The 18577-nt window shown below is 41.7% G+C and overlaps 2 protein-coding genes and 1 non-coding gene across 5 annotated transcripts in view; 2 read left to right on the top strand and 1 right to left on the bottom strand.

Annotated features, from left to right (window-relative positions):
• Positions 1-4564, top strand: part of homer1b (homer scaffold protein 1b) — a 25344-nt gene extending 20780 nt beyond the window's left edge. For all 3 annotated transcript variants that reach the window (XM_027275329.1, XM_027275326.1, XM_027275319.1), the window contains 4 exons: positions 1090-1246; positions 1488-1598; positions 1702-1782; positions 1891-4564. In XM_027275329.1, the coding sequence (XP_027131130.1) occupies positions 1090-1246; positions 1488-1598; positions 1702-1782; positions 1891-2082 (541 nt within the window). In that variant the 3' untranslated portion in view covers positions 2083-4564. The remainder of the gene's footprint in view (positions 1-1089; positions 1247-1487; positions 1599-1701; positions 1783-1890) is intronic.
• Positions 3540-18577, bottom strand: LOC104921291 (junction-mediating and -regulatory protein). Its single transcript, XM_019254949.2, has 10 exons — positions 17140-18577; positions 14091-14264; positions 10360-10510; positions 9587-9756; positions 9320-9485; positions 9066-9235; positions 8529-8606; positions 8342-8437; positions 7719-8256; positions 3540-7633 (listed from the first exon to the last, which is right to left on the bottom strand). The coding sequence occupies exons 1-10, from the start codon at positions 17965-17967 to the stop codon at positions 7326-7328; spliced, it is 2679 nt and encodes an 892-aa protein (XP_019110494.2). The 5' UTR covers positions 17968-18577; the 3' UTR covers positions 3540-7325.
• On the top strand, positions 12045-12116 carry trnaq-cug (transfer RNA glutamine (anticodon CUG)). Its single transcript has one exon. It is a non-coding gene; the product is annotated as a tRNA-Gln (tRNA).

Below are 18577 nucleotides of genomic sequence, written 5' to 3'. Positions count from 1 at the left end.
GGGGTGGCTGTTGTGTAAGAACTGAAGGCACTGTAGGAGTCCTGAGTGAATTAGATCTGGGTTTTCTCTCTTTTACACTTCGCAGTGTGGGTGTTATGGCATGCTGGAGTACTGCTGCAGTGTGTGAGCATATATATATGTGTGTTATCAGTGAGGGGGTGGAACAAAACAACATTGGGTCATACACAGACCCTCTTCAATCCTTAAGCGACCTAAGCTCTTTTTGTGTTTTTTTTGTGTATGCGTTTCCACCTCTGTGAAGAATTACTGTGAAGTGTGTGGGAGTAGGAACTCCTTTTCAAAGGAACTTTACTCGATGTCGGTACTCAACAAGGTTTAGGTCTCTCATACATTCTCCCACCGAACTCAACGACATTATGTGAGAGACAGGGAGTGGGCATTATGTAAATCTTAAATAAATGCCTGCAGTGCTCATATCTAACAGTAGAGATGCACAGTGCAAGCATTTTCCCTCCAGAAAGTTGAATGTATACATATATCTAATATTCAGTTATCCAGCCTATATGCAAGTATTTATATTTTTCTTTCACACATGATCCTCCATCATGAAATTCAATCACATTCAATCACTTCCCCCTCATCTCTTATCTCATTTTCTCGTCTGTGAGTAGCTGGACCAGATTAAGCTCCAGCCAGTCTGAGGATATAATCTCAGATTACAACTCGTGGCAGACAGATGCTTTCACAGCTACTGGCCAGGGAGTATTGAGTGTTGAGTACCCGCTACAGCCTTTGTCTGCTTTCAGTGCTGGAGCAAAGATGGATGGATGGATGGATGGATGGATGGATGGATGGATGGATGATTTGCACAGGCACAGGGATTTAAAGGGTTGTAAGGCAGTGTAAGGTATATTTGCAAAATGTCAATCAAAGAAGCATGACATAGACAAAAAAGACTCAAAATGACCACAAATTGTGCCAAAAATAGACTCAAAATTGAAGGATGGCTGCTTACAATTTCATTTTTTAGACATCACAAGTTTTTCTATAACATGAAAACATGAGCAGTTATCATCTTATATTAGTGCTGCTGTAATTTGACAGTAATTTCGTCCCTGTGTTCTACAGCCCTGCCATGACAAAACACTGGGAGGCTGAACTAGAGGCACTAAAGGGGAACAATGCCAAACTAACAGCAGCTCTGCTGGAGTCCACAGCCAACGTCAAACAGTGGAAACAACAACTGGCTGCTTACCAGGAGGAGGCTGAGAGACTACACAAACGGGTGAGGGATGGGACACAGAAATGCTTTCTTTCTTCTTTTTTTTTCATGTGTGGTTAATTTATTCAAATCAAATAGGAGCGATCATCTGGAAGGGATGGTGTAAAGTCAAGATGAGACAGTGGCAGATAAAAAGAGGAGAGGAGGAGGCATGAGTTTTGGCATGAGTCTGGAAATAAAAAAATCTGTTGTGCCAATCTCTCTCAGTGGATCTAAATCTTGATCAATCATGTTGTCCTTTTAGGTGACGGAGCTCGAGTGCCAGAGCAACCAAACCCCAGTGATCAAATCCCAGAAGACTGAACTCAACCAAACCATAGAGGAACTGGAGGCCACACTACGGGATAAAGAAGAGGTGTGTGATAGGGTGAAATGCCTTGCTTGAAATGTAACAGCTCATGCAGCAACACCCTAAAGTCATGCCGTGCAGACTTTTAATCTGTTTTTATGTCCTCCAGGAAATGGAAAAGTTGAAAGAGGAATTGGAAAACATGAACGACCTGATGGAACAGAAAGACACCCTGACTCAAAAACTTGAGGTGAGTGATGTAGAGTGGTGTGGAGGTTTTAGTATCAGAGCATCCTCATCCTCTTATTCACCTCCTAATGACACAAACCTGCCAACAATGCTGTCTCTACTTCTTCAGGAGACGGAGCTGCGCAGTCGTGTGCTGGAGGAGCAGCTGGCAGGAGCAGAGCAGCGACTGGAGGAGAACCAGGAGGAGCAGGAGAACTTCAGGAAGAGCCTGCGAACACTGCTTGAGCTGCTGGACGGCAAGATCTTTGAGCTGACGGAGCTCAGAGACACCTTGGCTCGGCTCATAGAGGAGGCCAGCTAGAAATGGAGCTGCCTAATCTTCACAGACAGAGCCATATGATTATTTACACCCCCAATTCACCCACAACAATCCTACCCACCATGCCCCACCTTCCTCCTACACCCACACACATTAAAACTGAGACACTACACTGCCCCGATTCTGATTTTGCTCAAAAAGGGCAGCTAACTCCCCATTTTTACCTTGCAGGCATCAAGCTCCAACCAACCGCAGGAACTCCTGTAGTTCAAAACAACACAGGGACTACCTCATCTTGCCTTCTGATTGGCTGGTGTAGGCGTAACCTCGGTTGAATTGATCTCTCCAGTCATAGAGGTGCCTGTCATGGTACATTGCAACTGCCCCGCCACCCGCCCACGCGCTCACAAAGAGTTAACTTGAGAACTGTGCCTCAGTGCCATCTGCTGTTTAACTGGGAGAGCTGCAGCACAGCTTGCAGCGTCACAACATCACACACGCCCCTTTTCTTCCTCTCTAAACTGCCCCCCCAAGGGGAATGTTGAAAGTCATGTGGAAATAATTGCTGTTAAGACTCAGAGAACTGCGCCAAAGCTGCCAAATCCCCCCAAAATGTTGTCCTCTAACTAGCAGATGCTTTGATCCAAAGTGACTTACTGTACAGAGAAGTGCTGAACACAGAAACAGAGTTCCATGTTTGAGCTTGGGCTGCCAGCGGAGTATCACTGAAAACAGAGAATTAAAGGATGGCTCTCAACAATTCAGTCCTACCTATTGGCTTGGATGCTGCTCCCTGGCCTAGATACACAGGGCTGTTGGGAAATGAAGTTTGCTTTACTCCTCCAGCGGAAAAGAATGACTGCTATAAATCCATTTAAAATCCTACATAATAGATGAGTATTGAATCTTCCAGAGGCGTTATTCATGCCACACAGAAATTTTAGAGGGCCTGTGCCTGTGTTAGATTTGACATGACAATTCCTGTATCCAGACTGCTTCCACCATCACAGACAACTGACCTGTCTTCCTGCCAAACTCAGTGTGGTGTGTGTTCCCGAGCAAGGCCTGACCTTTGACATAGCGTGTGCCTTCAAAGCACATATACGTGGACACATGTTTGTATATAATATGTGTGTGTGTGTTTTGTGCTGTGAGAGAAAGACCCTGTTTTGGACATCAAGGCCTAAACACACACAGACACACACACACACACACTGAGCAATACCAGACAGGCTCTATATGACACCTCTATCTAACTCTATCAGGTACTCTACTCAGTGGACTCATACAGATAGGTCAAATGCAACTCAGCTGATCCCCCCCCTGTCCGACAGAAAGCATACTACTGTTGACCGCGAACCTGTGTGGCAGCCCTGTCTGGACGAAGTAGTGCATCGTGAAGGGCTTACAGAGTGTCATCTACATGTTCGTAAATCTCCACCCTCAGTGAAGCTGGCCACAGATTTGGGTGAATACAGAACTGTACTCAGTTTCTATTCTTTTTTTTTTTTTACACAGGATATAACACTGATGATATCATAATAGAACTGTATAAGACAACTTTCTACTCATGACAGCATTGTAAATGAATGGATGGATAACTCAAATTCAGTAACGCCCTGCAGTGGCTTATTGTTGTGTATTAACCCACGGAAAAGTATTGCATTGTTATTATGAAGTATCTAGTCTGTAGGTAAACAATGAAAACCTCTTCAATATATATTAAAAATGCGTAACAACACAATGTAAACACATAGTGGTTAACTTTCTGTACCAAAACATGCACTTATAAAGCAGCCCCTGTACCGGAAAAATCCAAAACTGCATCTCTGGACAGTCTCTTCCTTTTAAAAATCACTGAATTTCTAAAAAGCTCTTTTGTCACATGAAATGCTGCTTATCTTACCTTTCAATTGATCACCCTGTTTGCACTGTGTTATTACACTGTTGTAACTACATTATATATCAAGAGATCTGCATTAAATACTAGCACAGCATAATTCTGTATTGTAGTTAGTCACACAGGTTAATACACTGGAATAAGACCCATGTAAAGGGAAAAGTTACCCTTTTTTTCTGGTTTAACTTTGACAGTCGAATGACACAGATGGAAAACCTTGATATTAATGCTATTGTTAATGAATGCCTTTGTACAGTAGTGGATAAGAAGCTTTTCATTCTCCTGTTTTGTAACTTATGGTATTTAAATGTAGGTATTATTATTGTATTTAGAGGTATGAAAAGACTGGCAATATTTTTGACTATTTAAAGTAATTTTGAACTCATGATATTAAAGAGGTACCTCAGGCTAATGATGTTCATAGATTGGTGAAACTTGTGTGTTTGCAGGTGAAAGGATTTGCCAAAATGCTGGTGAAAAATGATCAGGAGACACACCTGTTGGTGCTTCAGCCAAACTAAATTCTTTGTTGAATTCAAACAAAGACAGCCCTACCAGGCTGAGAACACACCTCTGTGAACTGAGAAATGCTATGTTTTATATTCAAATACAGTGACCGCAGAATTCAGTGTGTGCAAATTGCTTTTGTTCTGTTTCATATTTTTAAAATAATAATAAAAAAACACATTATTAGCTAAATTATTCAACAGTGAAATAGACAATCTCAGAATTTGCTTCACAAGGTTTTATTCAAATGCAGAGGCAAGGTTGTAAATAAAACAAAAAGGTTTGAATAAATGAAAATTTTAGGACCAAAGGCAAAAATGCATTCTCTGAACAGTATGTCTATACACTAATGTGTAAAAACAACTACAACATTTAATGTCTGTTGTTTTAGGCAATCAATCCGGACTCATTATTACCCAATAACTTGTTTCATCCCTTTTTGTATTTCTCTATATCGATTTTGCACTTCTCAAGTGACTGACTGTTTTATTCATACAGCGGGTCACCCTGTGTGGAAAACAGGTCTACATAGGAAATGTTCAGAAGCAAACACATCACAAAACTTTTGGCTGGAAATGCTTTGGAAAACAGGATACAAATGAAGCAATGTAAAATTACAGTTAGCTGACAAACAAGCTGATTTAAGGATATTTAAAGATCAGTGTAAAACACAAGACAGTGTGTTTGTAAGGTCAGTCAGGTAGTTGATTGCGTGAATTGTGTCACATTCTGAGCCCAGTTTCCCAAAAGTTTTGAGCACATTGCTGGTCGTTATTTGGTGGAGCAACTTAAACCTCAGAATGAACATCTTTTGGGAAACTCTGCCTCGGTCAGTTATAGTGACATGAAGTCAGGTAAGGTGGGGGTTAAGTTTGAGTTAAGAGTCAGGTCTCATGCTACATGATGAGGGTATCATGGAAGAACATTGTGCTGACAGTAACAGAAGACATGTAAAAGTGCCTCAGGTTTGCTCTGCCGGGAAAATAATAAACTCTCTTTAGCACTAAGCTATTTTCAAGCTGTATAATATGACATATACTTCCATGCTGGTTCTTTCTACATTAGTGTCTGCTTCATTATAAATCCGCATATGGCTGTCGACACAAGAACAAGAGGAAAAGCACAAATCTTTGCATCAAAGCTGTTTAAGACAGTGCAAACCGAGACGGTTCCAGATTTAGAGCTTAGTTTATGAATCCACATGTTTTTAACTTCATGTTAACATGTATGCTTGTGTGAATTCCTGTGCTGCTAAGCGTCCCACTGGTCCTCTTATACTGACCTTCCATCGCACTTCTCTAGGTCCTATTCCACATGTGTTCAGTGCTTTTAAAGTCATTCATTTACTACAGATATAATGTTTCACCAGTGATTAAAAAACAAAACAAACAAACAAACAAAAAAAAAAGGGTGTGGACCCACTAAAATGTTTCTGCACATGTTGGCTGTGAGTCGCATGCATGAGTCCATGTGTGCATGTGCATGTTTTCACTTCCAACACTGTGAGTAACAGACCTCCTACTGTGTGCTTCTGCCCACTGAGTGCAGAGAAAGAAATTAGAAAAGATGCAATAGAGGAGAGAAAGTGAATAAGATGGCAGGAGAAACTGCATCAATCACGAGCGCCTGTTCCACAGCCCACAGTGACTCCCTACAGCGCTGAGAGAATCTTGCCTCCCACAAACCATCCATCATTCAAACAAGCGCAACCGGTTTCACAGCTCTGCCGTGATGATCCCACATGAGACGTTCAGGAAACACCAACCATGTCTGCCTACGCTGTACAAAGAGTACTGACACTAACCACGACCTCCATCTCTGCAGCTCTGCCGGTGACCCTTTATCGAATCCTCTTTTACTTGATCTGCTCAGAGATATTGTTGAGATATGGCACCAAATGATAAACCTTCTGTGACTCTATATCTCCCACCAACCAGGCCATATGCTGCAGTGGAACAGATGGGTCAATACATATTCCCTCATCTAGAGAGGGGGTGAGAGTTGTGGGTAGTGAAGGCCGGAATAGCACAAGGGTGGAGGAGGGGCACGAATCCAGTGCGACAGACTATAGGATCTACATTTTTTGTACAGTGTCAGATTAGACAAGCAGTGATCCGCATGCTGTCTGACACTACCACACCCACATGTCACAGGACAAAAACCAGCTGTGCAGCACAGTGTGGCTCAGTCATAGTACACTGGTTGAGTAAAAATAGAAGAGAGTGTCAGCTGAAGTGATGTTTAATGGTGTAATGGTTTCAAATCCAGCTCAGCGGGATCCTCTCTGTATTTTTCAATCTTCCACATGACCCCAAATTTCTAACCATACACATAACTTACAGTAACAGTTGCTTACAGTTGCTTTCTAATGCTTTGAGGTGAGTGGAAAATGATCACACACTTCGAAGCACTTACAGCTTTCTGTATCAGTGCAATGTTTTGGTGTAAAATGTGTTATGTGCTATTTCTGAATGTTAATATAGCCACAAAGAGCCAGTGCAGAGCATTTCATTAATACAACTGAAAAAAAAATTAAAAACAAACATGGCATCATTACAATCTGATAACAGTACAAGAATAAAACCACAGTAACACAAAGTAGAAATAAAAACACAAATAACGTCCTTGATGATTGTGAATGTAGTGTGAATAACAAAAGAACAGATTGACCATCGACCTTTGGAGCATTTGGTGATATTCGGTTTAATTCAGGCCCTGGTGTAGTCACTAGGTAGATGTGTGACTGAGCTGTGGATGTGCTTGGGTGTGAATGAAGTGTTTGTGTGTGTACAGTACAGTGCAGTACAGTACAGCGTGCGCAGTGCCAGAGGGTGCAGGCATCTGTGTGTGTTAATTTGTTGCATTTGAGCCTTGAACCCTAGCTGTCCCAGTCAGGGCCAGCCAGCCCGTCATCGTCTGAGTCAGACTCTGGCGAGGCCTCCTTGATGCGGCGCAGCGCCTCATGGATGCTCCTAGTCAGGGGGTCTGTGGAGGCTGGGAGCTCTCCCTGGTCCTTTCTCTCTTTCCTGGGGACACGCCTCAGTTTGACCCCCTTACGTATCTGAACCAGGATGCTGTTGGGGTCATCGTCACCCTTGGCAGGAGGTAGGGTTCGTTGGTCAACCTTCCTCAGGTGAAAGCTGCCTCTCTTCAGGGAGGCTAGCACCTCATCCATGGGTGAGCTCCCTGCATACAGTAAGAGGAAATGTCATTAGCTACAGTAAATGGCAAATTTAAAAGAGCCTACAATGGTACAAAATGGTTCCAATACCTCTTCTGCTGTGGGAGTCAAACTCAGGAGTCTTCCTCAGCTTTTTCCGGGCGCTCAACAGTTGGCTGCTGTCAAAGAAGCGAGGGATAAATGGACCAAGGGGAGAGAGGGAGAGCTCTTCTGCTGCACTCTTCCCCTCAACCTTCTGCCCATGCTGACCTGGGCTCCCAGAAGGTGACAACTCCTCCTTTAATGGCAAAGGAGGTGGAGGGGGAGGTGGAGGAGGAGGGGAGATGGGTGATGCCAGCAGTGAGGACAGGGAGCAGGGAGAGCAGGTGGAGTCTGCAGGACTGGGCACAGGCAGTGGAGGAAGGGATGCTGTAAGGGCTGTGACGGGCTGAGTGGTGAGTGTGGAGCTGGGGCTGGGGTCCGTCTGCACACTGGTACTGAGACACAGTGGCTGACCCTGCTGGACAGAGTCCACACGCTCCTCCCTCTCACTCACACTACTCATTTCCATGCACCTTCCACGATCTCTTCTTCTGGAATGGGATACGCGTAGTCGAGTTGACTTCAAAATCACCTGACCTGGGTACCGCTAGAGAAACACACACAGAGAATCAGATGTCAATCAGTGAGGAAAAATCAATGTTAACAAATTTACATAAAAGGGAGGCACATACCTGCTTGAAAGTGCGTAGTCTGTCCAAAGTTCTTTGTCTCTCCTGACTAACTCTGCTGTTCTTCCTCTCCTCGTCTTCCTCTTCTTCATTTTTCAGCTGAAAAAGTAAAGATATTTAAAGGAGGAGAGAGTTACAGACATTGCTTTACAGACATAAAGTCAGATCATTTAGAAAAAAAAGCATCTACCTCTAAGATCTGGTGCAAGTCCTTGTTGATGGTTTGACGTTTCTGCTGTTTCTGAGTGTGGTTGGATACACAGATCTCCTGCAGGAAGGCAAGAGAAATAAAACATCAACACACTGATCCACACGGTAACCAACCAAACTTACAGGTCAGTATCATATACCATATTTGAATATATATCAGTTTCTACATCTCACTAGCTGATATATGAGTATTTATATTTCTACTTCTTGTGCAATCTCAAAGCAAAAATCCAGTATTGGAAAATGTGCACAACAAAAAATATGTCATTCTTTATATCTAAAAAGTGTCCTATGATTTTTGAACAATATAATCAAGAGCAAAAAGGAAAAGAGGCAGCTCACACTTTTAGCCGTTTGTTGATAAAATATGTTAAACAGGACACAGCTACAGGGGTTCTGCTTACATACGAAGCCCAATTAAACAACGTGGTTATAATATATAATGTATACAGTTTGTAGAATAAAGGAGAGGATTTAGGAGTGACAATAAATGTGGATGTAAGTAAGGCATACACACCCTTTTGTTCCTCAGATAGGAGCGTTTGGCAGCGATGCGCCCCCTTCTAGCCTCCAGCTGTCGAGCGCTGACCTGAAGTCTGTGCAGCTCTTCTCTCTCTGCAGTATCATCCTCTGTTATATCATCTGCACTTTCAAAGGTGTCATAGTACACCACCTCATCCTGACGCTCTGAAAACACACACACATAAACACAGGGACTTATCCTGTAAGCAGAATTTGCTCAAAAGTAGCAAGTAAATTTAGCCAAAATACCTGTCATCTGTCTGCGAATGCTGTCTAGTTGAGCGGTGAGGAGCAGCTCTTCACATTGTAATATCTCAGCTTGGATGTCGTACAGTTGGAGCTGGAGCTCATAGTACTGTGTCTCCATGTGGTCTAAGAGAGCCATGGCATCCTCACTGCTACACAGACTCTGCATCTGAGGAGACGAGGCAACAAAAGAAGTCACAAAACAACTGTGAGTATGTGTGTTTGTGTCTATTCATGTGTTTTCTATAGTATTGAATGTTACAACCACACCTCCTCTCGAAGTGTGTGTTTCCTCTGGTCCAGACAGATCTCCCTGGCTCTCTGGAGCTGCAGAGTTTCCTTTGCGACAGAGTAGCGGAGTCTCTCCATGCGCTCCACCGCCACTGTCCATGAAGATTTACCAAACTTGCGTTGGTCCACCTTCATACGCTCATACACCCCTACAGACACAAAAAAAGACAATGTACTGATTGCAGTGAATCTTCCACACAGTTAAAAGTGATATGATCTCACACGAAAGTGAGTCAACATGATCAAGTAACTTTTTTATAGTGTGTAGGAATGTCACCCACATTTTTTGATGACTTCAGTCTCACAGGAGTAAACCTGCATTACAATGATGTAGAGGGAGACATCTATTGGCCACATCTGGACATTACAATTTCTTTTATTCCAGTTTCCACTTGAAGTGATTAACTTATTAGACTTTTGATCTAATAAGTGTCAGATAATAAATGGATCAATCAGTAGTGGAGAAGAACTGGGATAAGCAGGGCCACACTGTGGAGTAACCCTGCACAAAGACAATCTGCTGGCAGAGCTGTTTGATCAATAGGTTGTCCTTGTTTCATCTTGTCCCTGTCAAAGCATGGATGTCTGTACTGCCTCATTAATACCAAATCACATTAGCCCTGGCGTACAAAACCACACACAGGTCAATAGCAGGCCAACGCTTGCACTTTGTGTGTGTGTGATTATTCAAAGTCATTCCTCTGTTGCTTTATTGACTTATCATTGGCAGTGACAGTGATGGTGTACCGTACCTTTCTGTGCCCTGGCAGTGATCTCAAAATATTTTACAGTAAACTCCTGGATGTTGAGGACTGCCTCCTGAGCTTTCTTCTGCCAGTCGCAGTCCTCCTTTTTGAGAGCTTCAATCCGCCTCGGGCCCAAGTAGTCATTCTCCATGGAAATCTGTTGAGACAGGATGAATAAAAGTGGTTTCATCTGTGGTAGAAATGATAAAGTATGGCATTTCCAGTGTACAAAGTACAACTACTTTGTTCTTTGAGATTCAGAGGTTGGTTGAAACTTCAAATGTCAAAGATTTACAGAAAAAAGAACAGCAAGAGAAAGGTTTTACTTAATTATACTCATTCAGTCATTAGGTGGTGTTATATATGACAGTGCAGTACTCCATAATCAGGTATTCTGATTACTTTCCCCTTTTCTGGGGAAAGATTATATGACTTAAATGGCTGAATGCTATGATGACCAGGATAGGTTACAAATACAAACTCTAGCTCGATGGTTTTACCACAGAGAGCAGGCCTGGAGAGGGAGCTACACTCCAATATATGGCACTGACAATATGCAGTATTTAACCCATACATGTTACCATGTGCATATTCAAGGACACATGCATATACTTATGCAAACACATAATTTCAACCAGCTTACAAAAGCATAATCACCATTCAAATAATACATGGGGAATTAATACAGCAAAGGATTGAAAACCGTGTAAACAATGTGATAATTTCACCATTTAATTTAAACTTGTAATATTTCAGCAGTGCACACTTACTTCATCTTTTAATTAGTGCATTGTAAAACAATTTAGATAGTTAAACATCATAACTGGAATATAACAGTCCTATGTCTCTGTTAACCACACGCAGACATCAGATCAGTGAAAACACAGAGCAGAAAATTAAAAATTAAACACTAAACGCAATGTCAGCAGCAACGCTTACAGAGCTACATCACCGTCTGACCCTGAGTAACCTCGCTGCACCTCAGCTCACACTGCGCTACTCAGCAGTGCACCAGTATCATTTACAACTGCAACTTCCTGCTGCCAGGTTGCCAGCGTTCATTTCTTTGATTTTTCTTTCTGCATTCCTTTACATAGTGAAATTTTTGACCTCTAAAGATCTTAAAACATCTGAACAATTTTAAAAAATGTATAAACTATTTAGAAATATATATGCATGGCCTTGTTTTAGCTTTCTAAATGCACAGGATTAAAAGCTATATAATGATTAGAAGATATTGAGACTGATGCCACTTATCAACATTTATATTGGGTTCATGATTTTCAATGACCATGTTAATTTGTCAATTGAAAGTTACAGTGAATGTTACAGCTCCAAACAAACTACCTAAGTGTAAAAGATTTCCCTGAGTAGCTGTACATGTGGGTTAAAGATTTCCAATGTGTGAGTTGGGAGGTTACGGTCAAACATCATTACTTGCTGTTTGCCCTTGATTGCCCTCATTGTATTGAATTACTCAATCATATTGGATTATTTAAAAAAACAAAACAGAAATAAGTCCAGCAATACAGAAAAGGTAACAGAAAAGGACAAATAAGCCAAAAACAAAGTAAAATCAGATGAAGAAGAGCTAAAAGAAAACCATGCTGCCTCTGAGCTAGACACTGTAGGCTATAAATAGACCGGAAATGTAAGTTCAACCACCCCTCTCCCCAGCCCACTAGGTAGGAGGTTCCATGGTGTAATGGTTAGCACTCTGGACTCTGAATCCAGCGATCCGAGTTCAAATCTCGGTGGGACCTGCATAGTTTTGTAACTTCTTTGACTTCCATTGTGACATTAACGCTCACTGATTCCTTGTGCTGACATGTTTGTGAGCACCCAACCTAAAATAAAAACCTAGGGAGTGCAACTGCACACACAAGAAAGGAAGAGACTCAGCTCTGGCAGGAACAACTGAGCAGTGAAGTGATTTGAGGTGAAAGCAAACACCTCTAACATGCCTTAAAGTTGCCAATAGTTTCCTGATTGTAAAGACAAATACAAGTGTTACATGTATAGTATGCAGGTTTAGTCTAGAATCCAAGTTCTACCAACTCCACAGGACAGAAACGATGTCTGAAGTACTGCAAGATGGAAAGTGAAGGACATACTACAGTATTCTTTCAGTAATTTAGGAAACAGGCACTTTAGGCTCTATATCGTATCACCATACCCTATTATTTAGTTTAATTATGTAAGCCCAATTCTGGGGAATTCTATCATAAATTACAGGGGTCAGTGTTTCAGGTCAAGTATCGCTGATATAAAGATGGAGCAGGGACCCCCCTTACTACATATATCAGAAGAAATGCATATTAAACTGGTCCTAAAATAACATCTAGGGTAGCCTATTATGTTAGCTCATATGATTGCAGCCTATCATCAATGTTGTGAAAATTATTAATATATTTTTTTGCGAAGTCACTTTAACCTGTCTCCAGTCACTTTACTCTTGTTTACACTTTGTTTAAATATACACTGTGCAATATCCAACATGTGTGCATATATAGCATGTCATGTTTATTTATACAGCTTTTTTCATACCCTATTTTATATATTTATGATATCTGATATCTTTTATATCCCTGTGTTAACTTATACATGACAAATAAACCTGAAACTTCAATAGGTCGATTTATCTAATAATATTTGGGATAAATGTTAATGTCACCTCACACAAGGGCCCCGTATATTCAGCCCTCCCACCTGAATAAAAGACATATTATATATACACTGCTGACCCTGTCTTTAGCAGACAGTGAAGGTTCTCGCCTCCCCCATGGAACTGAAATTGAGAATATATTTATTTAGCCACACCTAAACTGGAAAGTTTAGACATCTTTAAATTTCTGCTGCATGCCTGCTGATCCCTGTATGTCAGCATCAACCTGTACCTGCAGTAAACCTATAGGGCCCACACACAACATGACTTATTCATGTCTCTGTGAGACTGCAGGAAACTGGAGATCCATGAGGCTCCATTCCAGCTCACAGTATGTCACTCAACCCCCGACTGCCACATCCCACAGATGTTTCAGATAATCAGGAAAAAGACAAAAGTGGCAGGAAGGTGCATCTGTTTGTGTGTGTGTGTGTGCATGGATATGCATATATGCTTTTGTTTGCTTCTTTATTGATGGATTTTTATGTGGTAAGATACTGTAGTTTTTTCATTACTGATGTACTGTGTGTGAGTCAGTGAGCTAAATATAACTGTGCCATCAACGCTGCAATAATTGAACTTTCCACTATTTATCCATCAACCAGGCTTCATCTTCTCTTTGCAGTTAGATACATCTCACCACTCTCCAATCGCTTTACTAACCATGAGGCATCTTAAGAGAATATACAAGAAAATTTATTTTGTGTAACGCGTCACAGTCAAACATGCACATACACACTGCCACACACAAACAGAACCCATTTCAAAAGACATGAGAATTTCTTGTGACGAACCCATTGTGTTTTATGACTGTTTCATGCCTGAAATACAGAAATACATCACTGACTCTAGACCCACTTAGATAGCAGTCGGCTTCCCACATATGCCAGTTTAAGCATAGCATCTGAATAACTCCCTGGAGTCAGAAAGAATTGTTCACATGCTGTAATAATAGGGTTGAAATACCAGAAACAATAAAAGAAAACAAAAACATAGTTTTATGATTGAAATCCCCCCGAAGATATGCTTGTGCACATATTTATGTAAACTTACAATAAAATGAAATTGTTACCTTGATCTGCTGTCTGCGTAGCATTGCCAGTTCTCTCATGTCTCTGAAGGGTTGCAGCAGGTACTGGTACAGCTGTGTGGAGGCTTCCAGCAGTCCTCCGTAGGCCTGATCTTCCTTCTCATACAGCTCCAGCAGCTCTACCATACTGTCCAAGGTCTTGTGCTTCTCCAGCAGCTATATCACATCCATACAAAGGAAGTTCATTCATTAACATACAAAACTTTCAGAAGGTCAGAAGAGATGTAACTGCAGATGTAATGTAATCCAATTATTTTTTATCCGATGAGAGCGATAACACAAAGTCAATTAGCAACATACTTGAATACATTTGGTATTGTCACTTAGGAGTGGAAACTCACACCTCAGTGTGAGACTAAGTGGATGCTTTATGTACCTGTAAATAATAGGAGTATATCTGAGTGCAGTCTCAGTGCACCAAGCGCGTCCATGGCTGAGTGAGCAGAGTTCTTTCTGCTGCTGGGAATAAGATCAATATGCACACATATTTGCCGGACTGAACAATCCTGTAGGCTACCAGCAAGCACTGAAATAGCCATTAAGTTGGCCCTCAAATGGAGTGGGAGGATCAATAGGGCAGTGTGTGTGCATGTGTGTGTGTAAGATCCTACGACACAACAAACTGTTTGAAGAACTACAGAGCATATGACAAGGGCTGAACTACATCAGCAGTCATAAATATAGGTAACAGTCAAAATTGATGTACCAGCTGATGCTCATAATAACAAATTCCTCCATTAATGCACTCACTCACCTGGTGTCTCAGAGGACTTCTTGCACTGTCTGGCTTCATAAGTCAAGGCTACATTAAACTAATGCTATTGATTAGTAGGACAATGTGAGAGTATCAATGTAATGTCTGTTTATATTAGGAGTGGTTAATCAATCACTAGCTGCTGCCGGTGTGTAAGAGGAGCAGGCCTGGAGCATGTATGGTGTCTGGCTTACATCTCCACTGTCTCAAGCCAAAGATACAAACAGAACAATTTAAATATTGGTTCTAGTGTTTGATTATATTCGACCTACACAAACAGACGTGTTTAACAGAAATATTTATTAATATTATAGCTTTGAGACGTCTTTTGTAACTATTTATAAAATGCATGTACAACTCATATTCAATGCCAAACATCAGTCATCTGGTTGGTTTTGCTATTGTATACTTTGTTATTTGACACAATAACAATGTTTTAGCCATCGACAATCTGTGTTTTTAACCACATTTTCAGAAATATCACAGAAAATGTTAAATATTTATTTTGCTATGTCTTCACTACAAAATAAAAAGCAAAACTTGATCCATATACCTGAATATTGCTGAATAATTCTGAATAAATATGATGTTTTTAATGGACAATATGACATTATTATATATCCATTAATAACAAAACACAGTATTTATGAAACAATTACTTCCTGATACCTGGAGTTCATTGCTGCATATTCTAGTTCATGTTTTCACAACCTCAGTAGAAGAATGACAAAGAGGGAGACAAAGAAATCTATATAGTGTGTTACTTGAGTCTTTATATATAAATAACCAAGAAAGACCTACTGAAAATGGTGATACTATCTTCCAAGTGTCTATTTGTTGATCTTTAAAAGAGGCAGGGTGGTTAACCAGACATGCATTTTGAAGTTGTTTCTGAAAAATGCCTGCTGGAGGGAAAAAAAACATCCATTCTAACTGCAGTTCTCACCAAAAGTCAAGTACCAGAGTGTGTTCAGCTTCAACTAGGCAGAAAACACTGTGTAACTAGTCCTCCATACTTGGACTTGTGACACAGTCATGGGATTTATGTTTTCAAACCGTATTTTGGGGTTTTATAAGAGAACAGACTCCAGGGATTGCACGTCTGGGTAACCTCCCCTCCCCAGTTAAAGAGCACCACACGGCCACTTCCCTTAGTTTTTGTGTGGATTCATCGGGTCTCCCCAAGCTACACTGTAGGTAACAACCTGTGAGCAGCAGTGCTGCCAACGAAGATGACTGTGCACTTTACATCAACAGGTTAATTTTGACGGGAAAGTGTGTGTGTGTGTGTGTGTGCACTTGAATCTCTCACCTGTTTAAGCGGCAGACAGCAGCCATGCTGAGCATATAATATTCCACAGAGGACTTACTCACAGTTACAACCTAATTTTACAAATTCTTCATATTAGATAGCCACTAAGCTTGTTCTCTCCACTGTATTCTCAAGATATTATCCATATTCCATATGAGCTGTACAATTAAATGTCTGTATATTTCTGTGTAATGCTTACTGAGGTTAGATTGTGGCCTCTTTTTTCTCACAGACCTCACTTCCTTTTATGTTATCTGTCCAATATATCTGCTGGTCTACCTCATTTTGATTAATATCTCGCACATTTTAAATATTGTGCATTTTAACAGTACCTGGTGAATATTTTGTATATTTCTGCACAACTGCTCAGCTCTGTTCAATTTAGAACATATTGTGTATATATATATTTATGTTGTTGTTTTATCTTATATTTTTAACTTAGTGTTTGTTATGCAACAATAATACCATAATACCAAGACAATAGATATGTGACTTGGCAGTAAACCTTTTTCAATGTATGATACAACTTAACTTGCATTGTTTAGTTTATCATCATCAGTCCACATGCTGATCCTACTTTAGATGGCTCCCATATGCCAACACAAAGAGGTTAATATACAGAAAGGCCTGTGCACTTTCCTGACTGGAAGGCCACTCATGTTTATAACTGATTATGTGACAACTGCTGGATCTGCTGGACATCAGTGTAGATTTTGTGTGAGGAAAAATAAATCTTACCATTCATTTTAAATTGATATTTTCTCTATACTGACTTGTGGTACTTAACTGGATGCTCTCCATTAATGTCTATTAAATGGCTGTTTGCCTCAGGTTAATGCCTAGTGTATCACGTTTCCTCACTATCATTTTGGGATGGTAGTCTCAAGCTGTGAATGTGAGTTGCAGAGAAACATTACATCTGATGTAGTCATGGGGATAATGTAGGTGCATGACAAAACTCTCACCTCTTGCAGGTGTTTTGTCGCGCGGTTGAGCGCCTCTTCGTGCCCGGACTGCCTCAGCTCGCTCAGGCTCTCATAGTACTCATCTGGATCGTCGTTTTCCGTGAACAGAACCTGCGAAAGGATCTTCCATCCGCACGTATCCAGTGCATGGCCTAGGTACACCTGTAAACTGTAGCAAAGCTCATCCATCTCGGTCTCGGGTACTTCCGCAGGGCCGAACAGCACCGTCCACATCCCGGCTGGTTCCTCTGGAAACACCGGGAGGCAGGGCTCCAGGTCCGAGTTGACCGAGCACAGCTGCTGGTGGACTGCCCGAAGATCCTGGAAGGAGAAGAGCCCGGCCCAGCTACAATCCTCCCTGCTCAGACTATCCAATTCGTCCAAGTCCAAGCTGTCCAGTGATGGGGACAACTGGTCCTCTCTTAGTGGTTTTAACACCTCGATATCGGGACTAACTGGGGATGCTGCAGATTTAATCACAGTTTGGATTTTGACAGGACTTGATCTTGTTGCTATCTTGGTTTTATGGCTGCAGCTTTTATCCACAGTCTCTCTGGCTCCTTTTCCAGGGCTCCTGGATACTTTATCCCTGACGGGACTTTCGGGCCATTTTGTTTTGTCCCCATCCAGGCTGGTCGCCTCCAGCGGAGGATCCCTGCCAAAGCTTCTCCTCTGCACCGTCCTGTTGTGACACGTAATAGCAAATTTACCCTCCACCTCATTCCAGGCGACGATAAAAACAAATTTGTGCTTTTCCCTCTCTTCAAACGCATTGGGGCGGACGGCTACCCAACCCGACTCCAAATTATCCTCCATTGTGAAGGACATGTCTGCAAAGTGATGAAACCAAAATAACAATATTGCTTGCGCCAATTAAAAAAAAAAAAAAAACCCTGCGTCGGCACTGTTTAAGAGTCGGATGCAGCGCAGGAAAACAGTGTGTTTACGGTGTTTACCAAACACACTGAGGATATTTCGCCTGAAGGGTTATCCTCCGTCGCTCAGGCGGATGAATTTGGAGCAGCGCGGTGTCATTTCCCATCTCTGGCCCACCTGCTTTCAACTCGGATGTCTGACTTCCTATCCAGACCATCTGCAGCATTAGCTTTTAAGCCCGCACTCTGACACACAACATGCGGCAGTGTGTTTACCCAAGTCCAGCGGTCGATCCGCCTGTCAGCTGTGCTCCGTTATTCTCGATCTCCCTTCTCCACATCATAAAGTACCAGCGACGTGCAGCGTTCAAATACAAACACACGGATGCCACGGATGAGTGTGACAGGCGGGTTTGTCCGACCGCACCGTCTCCAGAAAGCTCAGCATCGTCTCCAAACTCACAACATTGCCATGTTTTCTTCATCGCTTGCCCACATACGCAAAATAAATATGCTATCTTAAAGTGCTGGAAGGAAGATCGGAATTTCCAGACGCATCTATA

Source organism: Larimichthys crocea, chromosome III, assembly GCF_000972845.2.
Source record: "Larimichthys crocea isolate SSNF chromosome III, L_crocea_2.0, whole genome shotgun sequence".
Lineage (NCBI taxonomy): Eukaryota > Metazoa > Chordata > Actinopteri > Sciaenidae > Larimichthys > Larimichthys crocea.
Note: the sequence above shows the minus strand (reverse complement) of the source record. Positions and strands in the feature narration are given on the sequence as shown.

Excerpts from the sequence above, each read along its gene's own strand:
- LOC104921291 (XM_019254949.2), bottom strand. The coding sequence starts at position 17,967 with ATGTCCTTCACAATGGAGGATAATTTGGAGTCGGGTTGGGTAGCCGTC. Across the intron at positions 9,486-9,586 it reads AACACACACTTCGAGAGGAG|ATGCAGAGTCTGTGTAGCAG; the intron begins GTGTGGTTGTAA and ends TCGTCTCCTCAG. Across the intron at positions 8,438-8,528 it reads ACTTGCACCAGATCTTAGAG|CTGAAAAATGAAGAAGAGGA; the intron begins GTAGATGCTTTT and ends TTACTTTTTCAG.